At 42.2% G+C, this 23,303-nt stretch overlaps 1 protein-coding gene across 5 annotated transcripts in view; it reads right to left on the reverse strand.

The window, feature by feature from the left end:
• FGD5 (FYVE, RhoGEF and PH domain containing 5) overlaps positions 1-23,303 on the reverse strand; it is a 151,136-nt gene that overhangs the window by 120,738 nt on the left and 7,095 nt on the right. For all 5 annotated transcript variants that reach the window (XM_081183943.1, XM_081183944.1, XM_081183942.1 and 2 more), the window contains exon 2: positions 19,046-22,013. In XM_081183943.1, the coding sequence (XP_081040069.1) occupies positions 19,046-22,013 (2,968 nt within the window). The remainder of the gene's footprint in view (positions 1-19,045; positions 22,014-23,303) is intronic.

Consider the following 23,303-nt stretch of genomic DNA (forward strand, 5'->3'; position numbering starts at 1 on the left):
ATGGGTTTAAGACTAGAAGTTCTGGGGAAATGGGGTGACAACTGTCATCGCTGTAAGCAGCCCAAGGGCAAAAGCAGTTATCAAGAAGCTTAAGCTGAGCATCACACAGGTTCAAGCCATCACTCACCCAAAACACTGGATGTGTAAACACCACCTTTTCTGCCCACCTGTCAGAGATGCAAGAAAATTGTCTGGATATATTGCAGCAAAATTGGCTAACCTTCTTGAGCCTTTCTCCCACCCTACCCCCTTAGTTTTACAGTCGAGACTCCTTCCAAGCAGGCATTTGTCCTGATGGTTTCTCTACAAATACACACACCAGACAAGGGCAGCAACCTTGGAAGATTTATCTAGTGCTGCTTCCCACAGAATTGCAACTTGGGGGAGGGGGAGGGGAGACGGAGAGAGAGAAAAGTAGAGAGGCATCTCAGTGAATACTAGAAAAGCATAATAATCTTGAGAAAGTGTCACCAGGCCACAAAGCCAGACAGACTGGAGCTGTGTTAATGGCACATACTGGAGATTGTTTTCACTGCTCAGGACTTAGAAGAGAATCCAATCATGAACTGTAGCGCAGTAAGTTATTATCATTCTGTGGGTCTACAATATACAGTACGTGTGAGGTACTTAAGATTTATAAAATGTCAGTGGAGGCTTAAATTTAGGGACTGCTTACATGCATAACACTCATGTACACACTTACGAAAAAGAGAAAACACAGAGTAGCATTCAGTGGAAGTTCTACTCAAATTAGACCCAATGAAATTAATGAACCTAAGTTAGACCACAGTTACTCCATACGTTTAATGCACACTGATACCACTTTCATGAGTTCCCACAAATTATGAGTTCCCACAAAGAATTCTGGGAGCTGTAGTTTCATACCCTTCAACATTTCTCCAATGAAAATAGGGACGTCCCATTCCATAATGATAATTTTACTATTTACACCCCACACATCTTACTGGGTTGCCCCAGCCACTCTGGGCAGCTTCCAACATATATAAAAACATAATAAAACACTAAACATTTTTTAAAAAAACTTCTCTACACAGGATTGCCTTTAGACAGCTCGGGAGCTGGATAACTCCATGCTTTTCTCCAATGAAAATAGGGACATCCTAAGGAAAAGTGGGAAATTCTAGGATCAAATCTGAAACTGGGAGGGCTTCTCTAAATCAGGGCCATCCCTGGAAAATAGGGACACTAGGAGTGTCTGTAGTTTGTTAAGGGTGCTGAGAGTTGTTAGGAGGCCCCTACTCCCCTCAGAGAGCTATAATATTCTGAGTGGTTTAACAATCAATCCCTCTTCAGAGGACACTGTGGGAATTGTAGCTATTGGGGGCGAATAAGAGTCTCGCTTACCAGACCCAGACCTGCTTAGTTTCAGCAGGGTGGTAACTTCATGTGCTTTCAGACCAGCAAAAGATGGCACCCTGACCATTTTCAAGGCAGTTCCACATAAAATGGGCCACAGTAGTAAGTTAAGTAAGGCATGAGGCATGAGAAAACATCAGCAGAACTTTTTGACATTTCACACATTTCATAGGGCAGCAAGTAGGTAAGGCTGATCTGATCACAAAACTGTAGAACAAATGAATATCTTTCACATTATGGCCCCATATACAATAACCAGTAGAATTCCCCCATAACTCATCTCTCTGGAGAAAACAAGATCAAGGACGCCAGCTTAGAAACCAACCAGTTCACACATAAGTCTCAAACAACACCTTCGGATAGTCATTTTTCAGTGACCTCCTTATTAATAGACTTTCCTGCCAACTAATCCCTGAGGCTTCAGGCAATGGCTTCGCTGGCTGAAGATGGAAGAACAGTTTTACAGCAAAGATGGTTTCTTTTATTTTTTTGTAACTGCTAGGAAACTTGCCAGTGAAGAGTTGCAAAGGTAATGCTCTGAACACCCTTACAAAATTGCTGCCGCTGGTAAATTTCAGCTGTTTTCAAGATCTCTACTCCAAATATGTTTGAAGTTATAAGCGTAAATTAAAGGAAATTATTACTCAAAGTAAATAGAACCATGAGGCCATTACATAGGACTTGTTTACTTTCTGAGATCCAAACCCAATCAAGGCTTCAATCAATCATGTTATTTGTACGCTGCCATTCCAAAGTTAAAACCATGCTCAAGGTGGCTTACAACATGTAAAAAATTACATCACTGCAGATGTAACAGAAGTAGTCAAAAACAATAAGCAAAATATCAAAAGTACACAACCAAATTGGGTTGCAAACGTGATCCGTGCGGGATGCACGTTTGCAACGCACAGTGTTCACAACCCGTGCCTGCGCATGCGCAAAGCACGATTTAGTACTTCTGCGCATGCGCGACTGCTGTAACCCGTTCCCGTACTTCTGGGTTTCGGCAGTCCGTAACCTGAAATAACACAACCTGAAGTGTCTGAAACCCGAGGTATGACTGTGTTTCCACATAAATCAAAAGACACACACACACAAAATACAAAAAAACCAGCAACAACCTCATCCCAACCCTGCCTCCTAAACAACACCCCAGCCCAAGGTTCTGTTCAGCAACCTCAGCTTTTGTAGCTGGAGTCAGTCTGCCCTCCCAGGCCAAGTGAAAAAAAGGCTGCAAGGCAGAGACCATGTCTTCCACAGCTCACAGCTCAGACGCAGCATGTTCACATGGTGCACTCATAGTCACAGATTCTGTTTGGTGAACTTCTAAAATTACTGATCATCCAGAATGCAGACAGTGTGAAAATTGCAAATCACTCTGTGTGAGGGTGAATCATAATCAAATAACTAATGCAAAGCATTATCGCAAAAAAAAATATTGATTTCATTTCCCCTTCAGCCATGTGTAAAAAGGGACTAAAAACAGATAAAAAGCAGGAGAAGAGAAGATATGGAGAAACGGAATCGGATCTGGATCTCTGAGAAAATGATTAAAAGGAAGCAAGAAATCCTTAGTTTGCTCTTTGCTGTTCAGTGAGGGAGATGAAGTGTGTGATAGACACTTCCTTCAAAGCAATAACAATGCCCAGAGCCCATGATTCTCACTTACACAGCACTTTTTAGTATTCAGAGCACTGTACGACTTTTTTCTCTCACCCAGCCTCAAAATGTCCCTATGAGCAAATAGCATTCTTGCAGCTTTGTTGCAGACAACAGACAAAGCCAAAGAAGAAGAAGAAGAGTTTGGATTTGATATCCCGCTTTATCACTACCCTAAGGAGTCTCAAAGCGGCTCACAATCTCCTTTCCCTTCCTCCCCCACAACAAACACTCTGTGAGGTGAGTGGGGCTGAGAGACTTCAGAGAAGTGTGACTGGCCCAAGGTCACCCAGCAGCTGCATGTGGAGGAGTGGAGACGCGAACCCGGTTCCCCAGATTGCAAGACTACCGCTCTTAACCTCTACACCACACTGGCTCTAGAGAAAGAGAAAGGGCTGGCCCAGAGGCAGTGTAGTGTAGTGGTTAGAGGACTGAGGAAACCCATGTTTGGATCCACACTCTGGTATGAAGCTCACTGTATACCCACCCATGTATAAATCACATGGAGTTTACTGCAAATAAGTACAGTATGCATATGATGACTGTTTTTAAAGGTGAAATGAACGCTGTTCAGTGTGCAACTACTGCGATGAAATAGGCTGTGGCTCATCCCTGCCTGCAGTTTGGGCCATGTGATGTGAAAGTCACAATCCTCCTAGTCTTGGAAATGTTGGGTGAGTGTCATGGACTGGCTAGGTGCAGAGGAATGGTGGGAAAAACCAGCCAGGGAACCCTCAAAGGAAGAAGGCTCAGAGCCCAGGGAGTGGTGGTAGGGTGGCAAAGGGTGGTCAGGGGAGAAAGAGACAGACGACTGGGAGGAGGACATGTCAGAAACTGAAGAAGTATCATGGCTTAGTGAGTTGGGAGAAATGGAAGTAGGAGAGTGGAGTGAGGGAAGTCGACAAGCTCCCCTCCCCGCTGGTCTCCCAGAACCAGAAGAGGTATGAAAAGGGTGGAGAAGTTAGCTTTACAGAAGTGCAGTCTCAGATTGCTTGGGAAAGGCCCTGGGGAGGAGAAGACTTAGGCAGATGTGGAAAGGCCATCTCCGCAACTGCCTCATAGGGGCAAGACCTATCGAAGAAGAATTGCTGTGCTCATTAGGCCTGCCACTCGTATGCAGATCCTGATTTTGCTAATGAAGACTTGACTTCATTTATTCCATGTGATTTTCTGCTGGCTCGCTCCTGGCAGTGAGAGCTGAAGTAGTCCCAGTAAACTCTGTATATAACCAGAATCTTTCTTATCTGTATTATTTCTTCACTTTCTGCAGCCTGATCCCCAATACCTGAAGGAGCGTCTCTCCCTATACTTGCCTGCCTGTGTTTTAAGATCTTCTGCTGCAGTCCTACTCCAACTGCCTTCCTTAGTGTTACGGAATCGCAAAGAGGAGGGCCTTCTCAGTGGCAGCACCATTCCAGCTTTGAAATACCTTCCCTAAAGAGACTTGCCTAGCTGGCATCTGCTTTTTGCTCTTTTCAGTACTGGGTTAAGTTGTTTTTATTTACCCAGACATTGCATAATCCCACAGTCTGCCCTGTAATTCTGCTGTCTTTTATTACGGTTGTCACTGTTAGTATTTTATTGTACTGTGTTAGGTTTTTGCACCTGGAATCTGAAGTGATGAAGGTGGTACAGAAATATTTTAAGCCTTTTTAAAAGGTTTTTAATGTGGACCCTCCCCTAAAAAAACCCCACCTGGTTTTACACTATATTTCCTCATTTCTGACCCACTGGATTTATTCTTAAAGTGTAGCTTGCAGCCATTCAGTGACCTCGGCTGTCTTCATAACGGGGAATTCCACACAAAGAATAATACAATTCATATACTGGGTGGAACAAAACATGGAATTTTCCCTGGCAGGGGGTGAACAACTTGTTGATATAAATTTGCAGACCAATTGGATGGAGAGTATAAAAAGGACAATTGTTTTGCTAAGATTATTTCCAGATTTTCCAGGCTGTTATGGGCCAACACAACAATCAAGAGCTGGCTATTCATAATAGGAAAAAAACATAGAATGAAAGAGAGCGATTCACAGATCAGTTACAAAGGCATCAGCCTACTGAAGCCAATAGCATTGCACTGGTGTGACATGGCGTGTGGAGAGTGTGCCTTGTTAATAGGTTTGCTGTTTCCTCTTCAGCAGAATTTCACATATAATGATTTCACATGTTTCGTGATAAATTGATTGACTTTTAGGAGATTTATAGAACGATGAAATTCTATACTACTCATGTGGTACCATAAGAGGCAGCAAAGAAACAACAAGAAGTAGCAATATTAAGAATGAGAACTGATACTCAATAGATATAATTCCTCCACTGATTTTAACTCTCAAAGCCTGAATATAGTATTTATTTAAAATAGATTTTTCTAGCATTCAGTTTTCTGACTATAAACTCACTCTGAGTTATTGCTGAACTCATAATCCAGGAGTGAACAAATGAAGACAAAATACTCTCATATGGACTGGTAACACTGTACGTATTGTAGAACCAGGACTGTAAGCATGGTCCTAATTTGTCTAGATTTCCCTTCTCGGGTTCCCTTTTCTTTAATTTTAAAGCCAAATTATTACTTTTCCTTTATTTGTGTTTGGCAACATGACTTAATCATGAAACTTGAATCTAGGTTCTTTACATTTTATTTTGAATTTCTTGCCAGTTTCCAAGTCCATTGTTTCCATGGAATTCCTCATGACAAGGACAAGGAACAAGCTTCTAAACAAGTACAGTACAGGAGAGAACAAGTTGGCTTTCTGATCTGCGGAATCCATGAGAGGACACTACCCAGTGGTACAGCACATGCTTAAAGGCTCAGGTGGAACCGCTGGGATCTCCACTTAAAAGCAGGGATGGGGAACCTGTGGCCTTCAAAGGTGTTGTTGGACTCCCAACTTCCATGAGCCACAGTCAACATGGCCAACAAATAGTCAGGGATGATAAGAGCTGGAATCCAACATCTGGAAGGCCACAGATTTCATAGCCGTAACTTGAAAACATATAAGTACAGAGCTGGGAAAGCCCTCCACTTGAGCCACAGCCAATCTTAATGGACAGACAATATTGATCCAGGTGGGCAAACAGTCTCACAGTTTTATATGTCCACAGTTGGAAAATGTTTGTACTTTGGAAATCTGATAACAAGTCAAAGGGTGGTGCATTGCCACTTACAGAACAGATCCAATGACCTACCATGTACTAATGCAAAACGTGCCAAAGAATAGGAAGCTATCTCCCAGTACACATTTTCTGAGCCCGTCACTCCAGTTATTTGACTCCATGGTGAAGATGTCCAATGGCAGAATAGCCACTGGCAGAGAGGCTGAGGAAATTCACCTGTACTAGCACCACGTATCATTGCCTCATCCCTTTCATGACACATTGCTTCAGGTTCTTCTCTGCTATGGGCTGTCCAGCACTGGCTTCACTATTCCCTCAAAAGGAAAATAAGGACAAAACTGGGAGAGTGCTTTACCAGGAACAGGCACCACACCTTGAACAGGGTCTGCCCCAGATAAACAATGGCATGGCGTAAAGTGAACTGAACTTCAAGAAAGCTACTGAGGCCTAGTCATGGGATCTACTTCCTGCATTGGTAGACGGTCTCCACTAGAGAGAGCAAAGGAAACAAAGATGCAAGAAGGAACTATTCTTTCAATATGCTGTTGCTTTGATTATGTCCTACAGTATGTGTGGTGATGCCCCAGTGACAAACCCAGTCCAAGCTGATAGAAGTTCAGCTTGTGGCCAGTAGATCATGGAAAGGTGTTTGGTGGTGATAGGTCTAATTGTGCTTACTTTAGGCCTTTGAAGAGATACCCCCTAATTAATCCGACCAATTACCCAAGCGAAAGGGTCCTTTTATTGGCTCTTTAAGAGGGGTCCTGGCAAAGCAGACCGTGCCTCTTAAATACATTCTCCCATCCATTAACTCTAATTGGTCCATTAAGATAAAATTAATTGTTGCGTGCCAGTGAAAGGCCAATATTAAGGGGCTTTACATTAAACCCCCATGGGTCCCATCAAAGCACAGTTCTTGCAGGATAATTAAAAGTGGACTGTATGCTATAAATAACTGTGTCGGATTGAACAACAGACCATAAACTATTGAATTAGATTTGTAACAACTGCAACTACAACACCCAAAAGCAATTGCATTTTTAATGCTATGGGATATAGGCACTGTGTATCATTAAGTAGCAAGGAAAAGAAGATTCACGGGCTGCCTCAGAGTGGTAATGCGCCATGCCTCATCCAATAAATCTTTGCAATAAGAGTCGGCAAACGGCATATAGAGAAGATAATGCATTCCTATGCAGGATAGAACAGGAGTTGGTGATTTCTAATGTGAACATACGCTGGCCATATTCTCATTCTTCTTCTCATTACAGGCAATACCGGACTAGTTTTGCAGGCTGATGAACTCCTTTCCTATCTGTAACAATTTTTGCACTCTGGTGACGGGAGCAGAAGAGACAAATATTATAGCCAAGGTAGTATACAGTCAATGTTGCTAATGGCACCAGGAAGGAATAAACAATCATATGGTCTAGTAGTTACAGTTGCTGTTGTATACGGCAGTGTTTTGCTTCCATACCACTGGTTGTGATAAAGGAACAGCATCACGTACACAACTAATTGCTACTGGCACATCATGCTACCTTAGGTATTAGCTGGTAAAGGGGAATCCACACAGACATGTCTCTGATTATTAACAATAATGGTGATGAATTTAGCTGATGTAATCCCGTGAATGCTTATACAGTGGTACCTCGGGTTACAGACGCTTCAGGTTACAGACTCCGCTAACCCAGAAATAGTACAGTGGTGCCCCGCAAGATGAATGCCTCGCAAGATGGAAAACTCGCTAGACGAAAGAGTTTTCCGTTTTGGAGGTGCTTCGCAAAACGAATTTCCTATGGGCTTGCTTTGCAAGACGACAATGTCTTGTGAGTTCCTGCTGGGTTTTTTCCTCCCCCCCCCTTTTCCTAAGCCGCTAAGCCACTTATCAGCTGATCCGATCAGCAGATAAGCTGCTAAAAGCCGCTAAAAGCCGCTAATAGCGCTAATAGCACTAATCCGCTAATCCTTCAATGGGCTTGCTTTGCAAGACGAAAAAACAGCTAGACGAAGAGAATCAAAGAATGGATTCTTTTCGTCTTACGAGGCACCACTGTACCTCGGGTTAAGAACTTTGCTTCAGGATGAGAACAGAAATTGTGCTCCGGTGGCGCGGCAGCAGCAGGAGGCCCCATTAGCTAAAGTGGTGCTTCAGGTTAAGAACAGTTTCAGGTTAAGAACGGACCTCTGGAACGAATTAAGTACTTAACCCGAGGTACCACTGTACATAGTGCTAAACTTTTAAGAAACTACTGCATGAGTGGGTTAAGACTATAGGGTAAGCTGTCCTGTCAGGCTTAGCACCTTGGGAGGAAGGATTACCACTTTGTTTTCTCACTTCCACCATGTGAACCCTACCAGCAAGGAGATCCAAGCAAATTATGGTACTTAGAAACTCTTACCATTTCGGAACCTAAGTTATATTGCTTGTCTCTTCTTTTTGCTATATTAGGGTGTGAAACTTAATTTTTGCAAATTTATTCAGTGAGGGGACTTAAAATAAGTTTTTGGGGTGTGAGAAATTCAAATCTGCTATTATTTTTGTGATTGGACAACATTTAGCTTGGTAAATCTATGTTTGATGAAGAAACACATAAAATGCTTTTGGAAAACTAAGGAATTTTAATTTTACTTTCTGAAAATGTCAGGTGATGCTAAATATTAAGAATAAGAATATATAATATAACTGCATGTACTTGGCAATCATTTTAATTAATTAATCATTTTTAATTTCTATGCAATTTTACACACATTTTACCTACCAAGTAAGACAAAATTATATTAATTTAACCAAAATATCTTTTGTATACCCAAATACTGTGGAATGCCCCCCCCCATCATATGTCAAACAGATAAATAACTATATGACTTAAGGAATACATCTGAAAACAGCCTTGTACAGTTAAGTTTTTAATAGCTGATGTTTTGTTGTGTTTTTAATATTTTGTTGGGAGCTGTCCAGAGTGTCTGGGGCAACCCAGTCAGATGGGTGGTGTATAAAAAATAAAATTATTATTACTGTTATTATAAGTTGTGTTACAACTTTTAGCACCCCTCATTTTTGGAACCTGAAAGTTGAAAAATTAAACATGCCCTACAGTGTCCTGCCTTTGAAGCATTTGTAAGTAAACCATTTTTAACTTACCAAGCATGTGGTCTTTTTCCGTGCTAAGGGAAGTGAGGAACTTAGAAGCAACTTAGAAGGAGATATTTTAAAAGCCTAACAGGCTATATTTCCATGCTTTTACTTTGCTGCATGTTTCGTGAAAAAAAGTCCTGACAACATCCCTAGCCAACTTTATGATTCGACAATGTGTAGTTCCGCCCTGAATTATTGTTCATCTTTCAGTCTTGGATTTCCTGGTTGTATAAGGTAGGCTTCCCTTGCAAAGTTCCTTATGATCACAGGATAAACACTGGGCGAGGTATTTTGCTCCAAGAAAGCTTTCTGCCTAAATTGTACTCACTCGTGGATAAATTGGCTCATGTTTTATGCCCCAGTCTGACGTTTCAAGTGGCAAGCTGACAGCAAATGCCCTCAGCCAGGAAATCAGCTTGAAAGGGAGGGATTCAGCCAACAATTCCCACGCTGGCACTTGGCCTTGCTAGGCAATCCTGGCAGGCTGCCTTCTGGTCTAGTTATAAGAGGAACCCTGTGGATCCGACCAAAGAGGCATCTAGTCCAGCTTTCTGCTTCCACACTGGCTGACCAGAAACATCTGAGAAGTCCACTGTCAAAATATGTAAGCAATAGCAGCACGCTTCCATTCTTGTGTCCCAGCCTTTGATATTTGTATGTAGAATGCACTTGACCCTAAAAATCCATCACAATCTTTTCCTTCATTAATTTGTGTAGCCCCCTTTTAAAGTCCTATAATTTGCAACAGCAAATTTGTACAAATTTGCCCTAAATCCCCAACTACTTTAATTGGATGAGTCCAAATTCTAGTATGATGTGCTGGGGGGTGGGGGTGGGACGGTGTCTCTCTGTCTACTTTCTGTACACCATGTATTATTTTATAAGCATCTGCCATGGCACCTACTTACTGTACTTCTATCCCCCCACCACAAGCCAAATGTGTCTCCTTTGCAGCCAAAGAGCTGATAAGAAAACAGCCCTGCTGCAGCATACTCCAAATGATCACTCTTAGTGCAAATCTATATCTTAATATTCAACAAGGGAGAAGGTGCTGAAAATGGCATATCCACATCAAATTGTCTCTCACTCTTCCGTAACATGAAGCACACCCCCCCGGGCTGACAACCATCACAACCTGTGCATTTCCTACCCTTATCAGTTGTAGGCAATGGTGTGCAGTGGGGGAGAGGAAAACACACCAGACCATTACAGTGGTACCTCGCAAGACGAATGCCTCGCAAGACAAAAAACTCGCTAGACGAAAGGTTTTTCCGTTTTCGATTTGCCTCGCAAGACGAAATTTCCCTATGGGCTTGCTTCGCAAGACGAAAACGTCTCGCGGCTTTGTTTCCTTTGTCTAAAAACAAAGACATGTTTTGTTTATAAAGTTAATTTATTTTCCCTTCAATTTTTGAACTGCTCTTTACAGTATGTGTGACTTTAAAGAGCAGTTAATAAACTGTTGTTGTACCAAATTTGGCTTTGTTTCGACTTTTTTTGACCATAGGAACGCATTAATTGATTTTCAATGCATTCCTATGGGATTTCGTGCTTTGCAAGACGAAAAATTCGCTAGACGACAAAAATTGCGGAACGAATTAATTTCGTCTTGCGGGGCACCACTGTATCTCATTATGATACAGGAGGGGGTGAAAGAGGATACCATTCTTGGCAACAGACCCATGGCCAGTGTCATGCATATCTCTGCCCTTAGGCAGGTTTCTTCCACACTACAGACCTTTTGTGGTGCATTATTTTTTCCAAAACCAGCTAGAAGTGGAATTAAACCGGAGGTTCCACACAGCACATCAAAGACCACTATATTATCCGAGAGTGCCCTTTGTCCCACTGCCAAAACCCTCCAGTAATGTTTGCTCAACAGTAAGTTGCATCCAGCAAAGATTCCCAGCAATTTTTTTCCTTGTAGGTTCAACCTGTTTTCTGATAAGTTTAGGTAGGGGATTAGCGATGAATAGCCTATTGATTACGTACTTCTTGACTCTCTAGGACTTCCAGGGAACTTTTCTCTTTTATTTTTTATGTCATTTTTATAGCAAAATAATGCTATTTCTCTATTACACTGTGTGTGGGGGGGGGACCTAAGTGATGTAAGGAAACTATTAATTAAAGTCACCTCTTTTTCCAGAAACAGTAACTGACAGTGGGGCAATTAACAGAGGCTATACAGAGGTTGAATCTGTAAACAGGAAGTGTTTAATCAAACGTGTAGGAGCCCTTAAAAAGCTCAGTAGTGTTTTGCTTATCTACACTAGACAGGCTTGTGCTGCAGTGAAGTATATCTACCCCTCCTTTTGCCACAATTTAGATATTAAAAACCAAAGGGGACAGCACAGAAATCCACTTGAATGCAATGGAAGGACGACATCATCAGAATGCTCTGTAAACACTTAATGAATGAAGTTTTTCAAAAAGTGAAGAAACTTAGGAAGCCAATTTCAAAGGAAAGGGCTAGTGTGGAAACAACCATAGCACGCAGACCAGGACTTAACAGAGCTGTACAGCCAGGGCAGGCGAGATCCTACAGCAACATGCATCAGATACTGCATTGTCAAGGGGAAATGTAATATATTCATTCTCTGCTTCTATTAACTCAATTTCCATTCCACTACATGGCCCATTTGAGCTCTCGGGGTGGCTAACCATAATAAACAGACAATAAAACAACAATAAAAACCAACAAAATAAAATACCAATTAAAAGAAGTGTTGCCAAGATAATAGTAAGACAGATTTGCAGTCACAAATAGATAGAACTGAGCTGTGGAATGTAAAGCTCAGACCTAAGGAAAGGCAAGAGTGACTTGCATCAGAAAGCTCTTTCACGAAAGTTTGAAAAGTGCACAAACAATATGCTCATAGATGAAACCCCCTTGTGCTGCTAGAAAGAGGGTATCAGTCTGGGCCCCATGTTATATGCATCATCTTCTCCACACCTCTAGGTAGTTAAGGAGCCTGATGGGAAATATGGGAAAAGGTCTAGTTCTGCTCAAGAGTAGACCCACTGAAATGAATGAATCCCAATAAGATCTGCCCGTTAATGTCATGGGGTCAACCATTTGCACCTTTTCGTGTGTTTATTATACATTGTGTGAGTTCCGAAGCATTTCATAACAACAACAAGAACAACAACAACAACAACAACAACAACAACAACAACAACAATTTATTATTTGTACCCCGCCCATCTGGCTGGGTCTCCCCAGCCACTCTGGGTGGTGTCCAAAAAAGATTAAAAATACATTAAAATGTCACACATTAAAAACTTCCCTTTTTAGAAGAAGGGAAGAAAAACTTCCTCCTTTTAGAAGGAAATAAACTACTTTCTGACATTTAGAAGACATCTGAAGGGCTGCCTTCAGATGTCTTCTAAATGTCAGAAAGTAGTTTATTTCCTTGACATCTGATGGGAGGGCGTTCCACAGGGCGGGCGCCACTACCGGGAAGGCCCTCTGCCTGGTTCCCTGTGACCTCACTTTTCGCAGTGAGGGAACCGCCAGAAGGCCCTCAGCGCTGGACCTCAGTGTCCGGGCAGAATGATGGAGGTGGAGACGCTCCTTCAGGTATACTGAGCCAAGGCCGTTTAGGGCTTTAAAGGTCAGCACCAACACTTTGAATTGTGCTCGGAAACATAGACAGCACATCTGGCACAGTGGTTCGAGCGTTGGACTGAGACCTGGGAGACTGAGGCTCTAGTCTTCACTCAGCCATGATGGTCAGGGGCCTGTGGCTGTTTCTTAGCCTACGCCTACCTCACAGGGTTGTTGTGAGGTTATAAAGGGGAGTGTAAGACCCATGTCTGCCACTCTGAGCTTCTTGGAAAGAAAGTGGGATACAGACAACAGCTTTCAGTCAGTTTGTTTAACTTTGATCGCAGTGATTGCCATTGCTGCGAATTAGTCCCTTGCAGAATAATTACAAGTCCTGAATTTCACCTTTTTTTTTACTTTGAAACCAATTAGCTTCTAGTGACAGCTGACAATCATCTCTGATTGTGCTGACAACTGTATAAGAGGAGCCATAAACACAATTGGCGATTTGAAAATGTTAAAGCAGTGCAGTTTTCATCTTGTTAAAACTGCCCAGCGCTCTCATCTGCCTAATATTTGGAACGGCCTCATCATCCCCAGAATTCTGATCTCTTATTCCATACTCTTACACCTTTACCCACAGAAGAACCATCTCACTCCCTGCACCAGACTATTGGGAATTCAGTGCTAACTAGCATTATATATCCCATGAAGGGTTGTCTTCTGTTTTGAAACATAGGAGTCACTCCCATAGTTTTGATGTTCAGAGGTCAGAGTTTCTGATGTATCCAAAACAACACCATCCATGGAGAACGAGGAGATATCATCAGGTGGGGGGGGGGAACCCCAAGGTTTACAGAAGTACAAGCAATATTTTCTAGGGGGATACGTAGGTGGGAACCCAGCCCCCAAACAGCACCAGGATGCATGCTCAATAGATGCAGAATGCAGACTGCTGGGGGCAGGGCAGAAAATCAGGAGGGAAGGACAAGGGGATAAAATAACCTGAACAGGAAAATTCTACATTGCAACATTTTGTTCAGGTTCCACATGCACAGACTATAAGCCATACAAGACTGTGTGACTTTTCAGAGACAATGGACAAAAACCTTCATCCATCACCACCACGCCTTGCCACTGGAAGGAACCAAGAGCTGCCTGTGCAAGGAACAGAAGGAAATGACCTTGTACTAAATCAGACAAACGCTCCATCTAGTTCAGTATTGTCTGCCCAAACTGGCAGCAGCTGGCCAGGATTTGAGGCAAGTGCTACCTGAAGACCTTCTCTCCTGAAATTCCCGACAGTGAGTCAGGTTACTCATGGGGAGGCCATTACAACAGAGGTATTTGTCTTTCTTTCGGAACACACTGCTTCCTATAATGTTGGGATTTCACCGGGAAAATATAAAGTCTAGAATGATACTCCAAAAACAAGAGGTGAAAGGCAATATGCTGCTAGGCCACATCATGCAGCAGAAAACTCATCACTGTGGGGCCCATAGGCCTTCTCCACACGACATGACTAACTACTTTTCACGGAAAGAAGAACCTTAACGGCATTTCTAACGCTGCATTACCAAATTATATTTTAATTATTAATGCTAATTGGCTAAATTTTGGGTAACGCTGGTAACTGCCCTTCAGGGGACAATGTTCCAGTTACTAAGCCCCACATCAGTAATTGAAAGGAAAGATTATCTCTTGCATGCTTTCATTACTGAGTCCTTTCGCTATCAATTTGATGGAATCTAATTAAAAAATATTAGCCAAGATATACCACACCCACCCGCGCAAAGGCCTTTATCTCCCCTTTCTTTTCTGAAGAAAAGAAATTAAAAACCGAAATCTTCTCTCTGGCCAGTTGTAATAAACCCCTGCAAACACTGGGGCTTCCGAGGCATCTAAATGGTGTTGTAATTTGATAGTGTTTTTTGAATTCTATTCATGAAACTCAATACAGAAAAACCATCGTAATGAGGACTAGAGCTGGTGCAGTACAGAGGTAGGTAAGAGACTGAGATGCAAATCAGGAAGTCCCCAGATCACATTCTGTCTCTAGTATGAACTCGCTGGTTGATCTTAGACAAACCTCTCTCTCATAGTCTTCATTTCCCAATCATAATACTTCCTCACCCTACAGGAGAGGTGAAGGTCCCACGAGCCTCCTGATGTTAATGCATTATATTAAAGAAAGTGTGTATAGAAGTGAAAACAATGTACAAAAGCAGAGTACAAAATTTCTTCCAATATTAGGCATAATTGCATACAAAACTGGATATATCTGGAAGAGTGAAAGAAAATGTGGGAAGATGGGAGTTGTATTCCAGGAACATCTGGAGGGCCACCAGTTCCACACTGCAGCATTACATAATGTAAGGTTTGCAACCTGATAATATACAAAGTGCTATACAAAGTGAAGTGCTTTGAACACTTGAAAGCGCTATACAAATGTTAAGTATTAAATGTATGTTTGCAGTCATTATTTCATTCCACATCCTGATATCTTAAGAATCCCTTAAAGCCTATATTTCCCATCACTTATTACGAGAAGTGAACATTGGCTAGTGGCCACCATTTCAACACACACCCTGGAAGAAATATGGGAGTGATACCACATGATCATGTGTTATGTTAGTCCCAAAGAACCTCTAGTGGGGAGACTGTCCTGGACACCCAAACAATGTACTGTTCTGGACACCTAGCTCTGTACTGCCTACACCAGTGATGGACAAACTTGGCCCTCCAGATGTTTTGGGACTACAACTCCCATCATCCCTAACTAGCAGGACCAATGGTCAGGGATGACGGGAACTGTAGTCCCAAAACAGCTGGAGGGCCAAGTTTGGCCATCACTGACCTACACTGACTGCCAACCACTCTTGAGGGTTTTGAGCAGCGTTCTATCCCAGCCCTACCTGCAGAAACTGGGGGCTCAACCTGGGACGTATGAGGCAGATGGTCTACCGCTGAGATGTAGCCCTTCCTCATTGATTTCAGTGGGTCTACTCTAAGCATGACTAAGTCTGGACCCAACCCACAATGCTTTAATTGAAGCAGGGTTTTCCAGAACCATAGAGGAAATCATTGTCTCTTGTCTTCCTTTTACAAAATGGGTGGTTTCATCCAGTGCTTTTTTTCTTTAAAAAAAATGTTTAGGGGTACTCTCATTTTCCTACTCATATTGAAATACTGCCCCTCAATGAGGCCAAACTTAGATTCACAAAATGTTTAGGGGTATGCGTACCCCTGCATCCTCCAAGAAAAAAACAGTACTGGTTTCATCTGTTAAGTCTTTTTTATAAATAAAATAAAATAAAATAAATTAATCAAAAGCAGTTGTCAATTTTTCCCAGAGTACCAGTGCTGGCATACATAGAAGCAGCCTTGAATACTGTGCTGAAACTTCCTGAACCAGTTTTGATTGGCTTCCCCTTAACAGACCCATGCTTCCATGGGAAGTTCATAAATGTGTCACAGCCATTTGCGTTGTTCAATATTTTTAACTTTTATCCGCAAGGAACACTCTGAAATTGCACTTCACTTGACAACAACAACAACAACTGAGACGTATCAGTTTTCTCAGTCCAGATGCGACCACCGAAAGTGCCAGAGATAAACACCTATAAAGCCGTTTGTGTGTGTTCAGCTACGAATGCAATTCTGTGTCTATATACTACTGCCCAACCAAGGCTATCAGGCTGATAACAATGAAAAAAACCAAACCAGAATGGTGCATCCATTGACAAGTGAATCTAACTAGTATGATTCTTAAGATTTTTCTTTGGTCAGGTCCCCAGAAAAACATGTTAAAAACTATGCAAAAAATTCAGGATTCAAATTTAGCTCTTGGAAGGCAAGACAGTTTTCACACACATCCAAGGATAAACTACATGTGCACGAAGTCTTCTAGTAGTACTTATTTATTTATTTATTGAATTTGTATACTGCCCTTCATCTGAAAATCTCAGGGCAGTTCACAGCATAAAAATTCAAGGAAAAAAAACCACAAAATGCATAATAAAAACAAGGGTAAAAGCAAAACAATAACCCCCTTTCCACAAACACATTTAAAAGGATATAGGATCCTTGATGTTACACGGATGTGGAAACTGGTCCTCCAGATGCTGCTAGACTACAACTCCCATCATCCCTAATTATTTACCATGCTGGCAAGGGTTGATGGGAGTTGGAGTCCAACAACACATCAAGCAGTGCTTTTTCTCAGGGGGCACTCAAGGGCACACAGTACCGGCACATCTTTTTTGTTATTGTTAAAAAAAGTGGCATTTACTGTAACAACTTCATGGTGAGTACCAGCACCTATTTTTCTAGAAAGAAAGCACTGGCCTCAGGGATCACCAGTTCCCCATCCTAACTTTATTATGTCAGAGTATTAAAGCATTCTAGTTTAGCTGTGCATAGTGCAACTGCTAACTGAAGCTGTGATCCAAGATTATGGGCAATGTACAACAAATGGTAAATAAAGTGAAAATCCCATTCATTTTTTTATAGAAATGTGTGTGAATGTCTCACTCGCTGGTTGCCTTGACTGCCACCAAATATAATGATGAGTTTGGATAGCCCATAATAGCTAAGGAAATAGATGCTTCTTTCCCACACAGTTGTTCTTTCCTCTTTTTCTGCCTTGACTGCTATGGGGACAGATTTGCTTTCAAGTTGACTGGTGTTTCCTCTGAGTTATAAACCTGTGAGGGATTGTTAAGATGGAATGTCAAAGCAAAAGAAATCTTTGCTTTGATAAGAGAAAACTAGTGAAATTAAAGGTTAGATCAAGATAGGGGTCCCCCCCCTCTCCAAATGATCAGAAAGAAAAAAGCCTCACTGATGTCTCAGATCTCACAGCTTTGGATGTGTTTTTCAAATGATTCGAAAACTCTCCCAAACATTGATCATGACAGACTTTGGTAAAAATAGCGAACTTCACATAGTTTGTAATGGCTGAGTTTGGGAGAAGTCTACAGATTAATCCTTTAACTTTTGGGAACCAGAACTGACCCTTACAGGAGCAAACGAGAATAAGGAGTAGCATAAAAGCAGGCAATGTAGAATGCAGTGTGGGAGCTAAGGAGGCAGGTAATGGACGAGCCACAAGCCCCAATGAAATGACAGCATCTAAATCAAACAAGCATGCAGACACATTATCCAGAATAAAAACAAGCAAGATTCAATCTAATCTCTGTCGAAGTTAAGAAGTTCCTTAAAGTAAGTGTTATGAGAGAAAAACTGCTCCTTTTCCCTTATGGGTACCCAAGAGCCCATATAGAGTCCTTTTGTAGGTTCTCTATCAGTAGGAGAAAATAACAGAGACCAACCAGAGAATATTGAGAAGCAAAGCAGCTAGTAAGCCTGATCTTTATTAAAGCTGTTGCAACAGGGTGCTCCCCCCTAGACACAGGAGGGGGGGACCCCAAGCCATGCACAAGCCCTTATATAGACATTTTAAATTGCCCACCCAGGAGTCCAAGACCACCCCCAGAAACATCATACATACATCACCGAGGGGGTGTAGCACAAGACCACCCCCTTTATACAGCAGAGAAGGGGTGGAAAGGCGTTGTTTTTTCCTGTCTGCCAGGTTACCTGATTGGATTACCTGGGCGTCCTGGCCACTCTTTTGCTATGATAACTACTCAGTTCCTAAATCCAGATCACAGGTCACAGGCTCACACCCTATGCATATCTTAAATGTGCCCTTAAGACAGGAAAGAGACAGTGGGGAGATTTCCCATTTCCTTCAACATTGCAGAGAAATATTTGAGGTCATTTTGGGAGAGAGAAAATGGTTTCAGGACTTTTCTGTGGGTTTCAGACATGTGCTTTACATATTTGTATGTGTTTGGTTGGTACATTTATGAACAACTATTATATATATATATAAGACCATTATAAAACTCTTATAACACTAAGCTTTGGTTTTCCCAGTGCTTCCATATACGGGGATCTACAAACCAAGCATATAGATTAGGGGACACTGAAACTTTCTAGTGACTCGCTTTTAAAAATATATACTATGCCTTTTAAAAATACTGTATTCTTCCCACTCTTCTATAGAGAGCATTTCCTGAAAAAGCGAGATAAGCCCAGCAAAGTTGAGAATAAGCCTACAGCTCCCAATACACAGGAAGCCTAGCTTCTCCGGTCAAGGCTAGCAGGCCTTACATAAATATGTGTTACAATACCTTTCAGTTTCCTGGCTGGTAGGTTGCTGCTTGTTGTTCTCAAAGGCTGTAAAACTGCTCATATCCACATAGCCGTCATTCTCGTTTGCGGCAGATAATGCCCTGCTAGGATCTTCAAAAAATTCAGTAAAGGTCCCAGCCCTGGTTGGCCTTCGTGGGGGTATTTGTATGTTTTCATAATCGGAGTTCATAGCTGGGATGTTCTCATAGTCAGACGTATCAGCATTAGGAAATGAAATAGACCTGGGCTTAGTTAAAGGAAGGGGCATGAAAGGAGGCCTGGAGCGATCCTCAAAAGACTCCACCCGTGACACACTCCTACTAAAGGTTTTGGGCGTCCCTTTTCTTTTGCCGTCCTTGTAGAAGAGAACAGTTGGAGACTCAGATGCCCTCAGCTTGCCGGTCCGTGATATCAGCTGAGGGGAGCTACTCAAACTCCTCCTGTCGAGTTCCATGAGTCTGGAAGGCCCATGATAACTAGACTCTGAGGAGGACCTTGAAGAAGAAACATGAACGTCCACATGGACTTTATTTTCCGTCTTCTTCTTGAACTTTAAGGTGAGAAACTTCTTGAAAGAGGACTTCTTTTTCTTGCAGTACTTATCAGGAGAGTCATTCTCAATTAAAAGTGAAGGCGAACTTTTCGTTATTGGCTTCTTGGTGATACAGGCAAGTTCAAAGGGAGGTGGAATATCCACAACTGAGGACGGGGTGGAGACCCCACTGGATGGAAGGTGATTCCTCTGGGAAAAACTACCCGAAGAACCAATGACGCAAGGCAAAGAGAGGTCTTCTGTTCTGTTTATTCTATTGTAATCCAACATGGAGGTCTCACTTTCTCTATATAGAGAGACAGGGATATCTCTGCCTTCTACTGAAAAAGATCGAGGGTATAAAACAAAGCGCCTTGGCTTTGCAGGTAGGGCTCTATTCATTTCCATTGTCTTTCCTTCTGACAGAGAGAAGCTTTGGCTTACATCTTCAGACATGGTGGAAGCAGAGGCTGAGGACTGCAGTTCAGTGTCTGGGCCTGTTTCTTCTGGAACTGTTTCTGGCACATACCCAGGCACTTTCCCGGAGAGGGACCTTGTTCTAGTAACAATGCTTTTCCGATCAATGGAGAGCAAGTGGTTTTCACTGTCCATTCCCCCTCCCTCTCTGAAATCACTTGAACTATCTTGGACACCAGCCTCCCCCATTTCTTTTCCAGCACGGAGGATTTCATTTGCTGAAGGCAAGCTGTCTCCCAATACGTATGGGTCATCTAGGGAGTCACTGCTGATTTCTCCATCATTATCAGGAACAACCACCACTTCAGGGACTGCTGAAGTTCCATCAATCACATATTCACTGCCTGAGTCTATTTCCGTTTTTCCGGGGTGGCAAACGTCCAGTTCTCCTGTGGAGTGCCAGGTACCTTCAGCTGTACCTTCATCAGGTGTACTTGGGGCAGTATCTTCAACACTGCTGTGATCCACCGCAAGCATTTGGTTATCTGATTGTGTATCTTCCAAAGCACACTCACTTATGCTGTGATCTCCAGGTAAAACATCTGACTTGGATCTTTCTGCCAGCTGCGAGTCAGATTCGAGCTCATTAACTTCTTGAAGGCTGAAGGGCTGGTTATCACTGTTCATTTCAGTCCCTTCTAATGGCAAATCTTCTTCAGAAGAGTCAGGAGCATCCTCACTGCACTCTTTTTCAAAGGGAATGATCTGGCAGCTGTCATCCATGGTCTCTGTGTCTACCACTTCATCCTTTTGTTCTTTGGAGTCTTCCCTTGTATCACATGCTGCCTCTGATGTTTCCTCCTCGCTCTTCATCTCAGTGGTTTGGTAGCCATCATCTGTATTTTCTTCCTGTTCTACGCTTGTTTCACATTCATCCGCTGGGTCTAGTTCCTCCTCCTTTTCAGCACTGGCTTCATTTGTGGCCTCCCCCAAAGTCTCTTCAGGATCAGGACCAGCTTCATGTAGTTCTAATCCAGGATCTACTTCTTCAGAATCATTAGCAAGGGGGTCGCTTAGGCTTGCACAAGCATCCTCTGCAAACTCTGTTTCTATATTTGAGGCTGGTTCATCCCCATCATTATCCATTGGGCCCATTTCTGCATCAGCATTAGACTGCTCCTCTTCTAAAACCTGAGATAGACCATCCTCTGCTGGAGCCTCACAAATTGGTGACTGATCCTCTGAAGATGGTGTTGGCACCTCTAAATGCTGTAAAATAATATCTTCACATATGGCATTATTCAAAGCCTCATCTCCATTCAAAATCTCATTGTCCACATTATACTCATTATTATCCTTTACCAGATGTGGTTCTTGGAGTGCTTCATCAGACTCATCTGCACAGTTCATCATCTTCTCATTGACATCAGTTTCATAATCCACCTTGTCATATCCACCCTCAGAAGCATCCTCCTTTTTAAGGGCTTCAGCGTCGCCAAGAGCTTGAATTTCGGATGGTTCAGTTTCATTGTTCTCCAATAAATTTATTTCAAGATCACCGATGTCATTGCTGTGGGTACAGTCATCCTCTTCTTCATGTGCTTCCTCAGGAGTGTGTGAGATCTCGTTCTCTGCTGATTCTTGCTCATGTTCAAAGTCATAAACTTTATCAATCAATTCATCTTCAGAAATCACTATATATTCATCATCAGCTTCTGATTCTAAGAACTCTGTGTTGTTGCACTGATTTCCTTCATAAAGCTCTCCCTCCAGTTTTCCATTGGTACATTTGTTCAAGGTATTGTTGGCATGAACACTGGATCGCTGTAGAATCGATGGATCGTTGTCAGCAGAGATTTTTGGCTTGGGAGCAATGGGTGGTTTTGGACCTCTAGACATAGAGTTTGAATTGTTAAGTGTGCCAGACCTTGATAGCGACGGAGGAAATTTGGAAGCAGCTATGGAAGCGAGATGACTGAGAATTTTTGGTTTTGGTGCTAATGGTGGCTTTGTAAGATCTGGAGAAGGAAGGAAGAACAGGAAAAGCTATATTAGCAAGCTTCTATATATATTGAGTTGTTAGTGCTACTTAAAATAAGGAGATACAAAGTCACTGATACATCAGTTTAGATTGGTGGAGAAAAAATTGCCCACATCCCCCAAAAGGCATATGGTTGATCATTGTGGGAAACAGGACACTGGACAATATATCCAACAGGGCTCTGCTTACATTCTTAACCTATGACCCATCCAAGCTGAATGCAATTGCCCAGCCATATACTTTGCCACATGCTTGGAAACCCCACCTTTGTTGGATAACAAAGCTGTGTGATATTCATTTGAATGAGTTACAAATTAGATAAGCCTAATAGTTCAAATAGATATAGATATAGTGACTGAATGTGGCAATAAAACTATGACAGCAGCATTCCCTGGATAACAATGGCCTGTTTTATACACAGCACTAAACTGTGGTTTGTTTGATGATCTGAACCCTATCCAGTCTTAACTATGGTTCACATACTGCCAACAAACCACGATCTGAAGCCATAGTGGGCTGTTGGGTTATGAATCTTGTTTGTTTTAACTGTGGTTTGTGCAAATTCAGCAACCTTTCATAACCATGACTTGTCCGCTCCCAACCCTCATCCCAGACAATCAATAAGCTACAGAGGCATGTAGTAAGAGCATCGGGGGATGGACGGGGACCAAGCCTTTACAAAACAAGCCATGGCTTATTTGGCTGTCCATGGGAATTGTGGTTAGCTCATGATTTGTTAAACAAACTATGGCTTTGTGTTCCATGAGAACCATGCCTATAAGATTACCCTGTTGGCAAGGTTATTTGTACAGTTATCTTTAAGCAATGAACACAAATTATTTTTAATCAACTGATGAACCAAAACTCTTACTTCCACTGACTACCATAGCAAATAATTCCAAAGATATTCCAGTGGCAAGTCAGTCAATAAAGAATAATTGTCAATAAAATGTGGGCGTTTCATTAAAGAACTGCTCTCCCACCGAAAGTGATGGGACTTAAAAGTGCTCAACTTTGGCTAAATGAAGTGCCTCCCAATGGCTATGAAGTGGGCAATATTTGTGATCAAGACATGAGGCTAGAAATGGTGTCAGCACAAGTTCAACTTCCCCAAATAATTCCTTCCGTTGTTTTGCTTTCTCTAAAGAGCAACACAATAAGGGTAAGTCTCCTTGGCAAGCAGCTTTCTTTTGCTTTAAAGTTACTGTTGGTGCTCACAAAAGCTTTATGATGGATAGTCTTCGCGGCTATTGACTCTGTTTTAGTT

This window comes from Podarcis bocagei (genome assembly GCF_964188305.1).
Source record: "Podarcis bocagei genome assembly, chromosome: 2".
In the NCBI taxonomy this organism is placed as follows: Eukaryota; Metazoa; Chordata; class Lepidosauria; order Squamata; family Lacertidae; genus Podarcis; species Podarcis bocagei.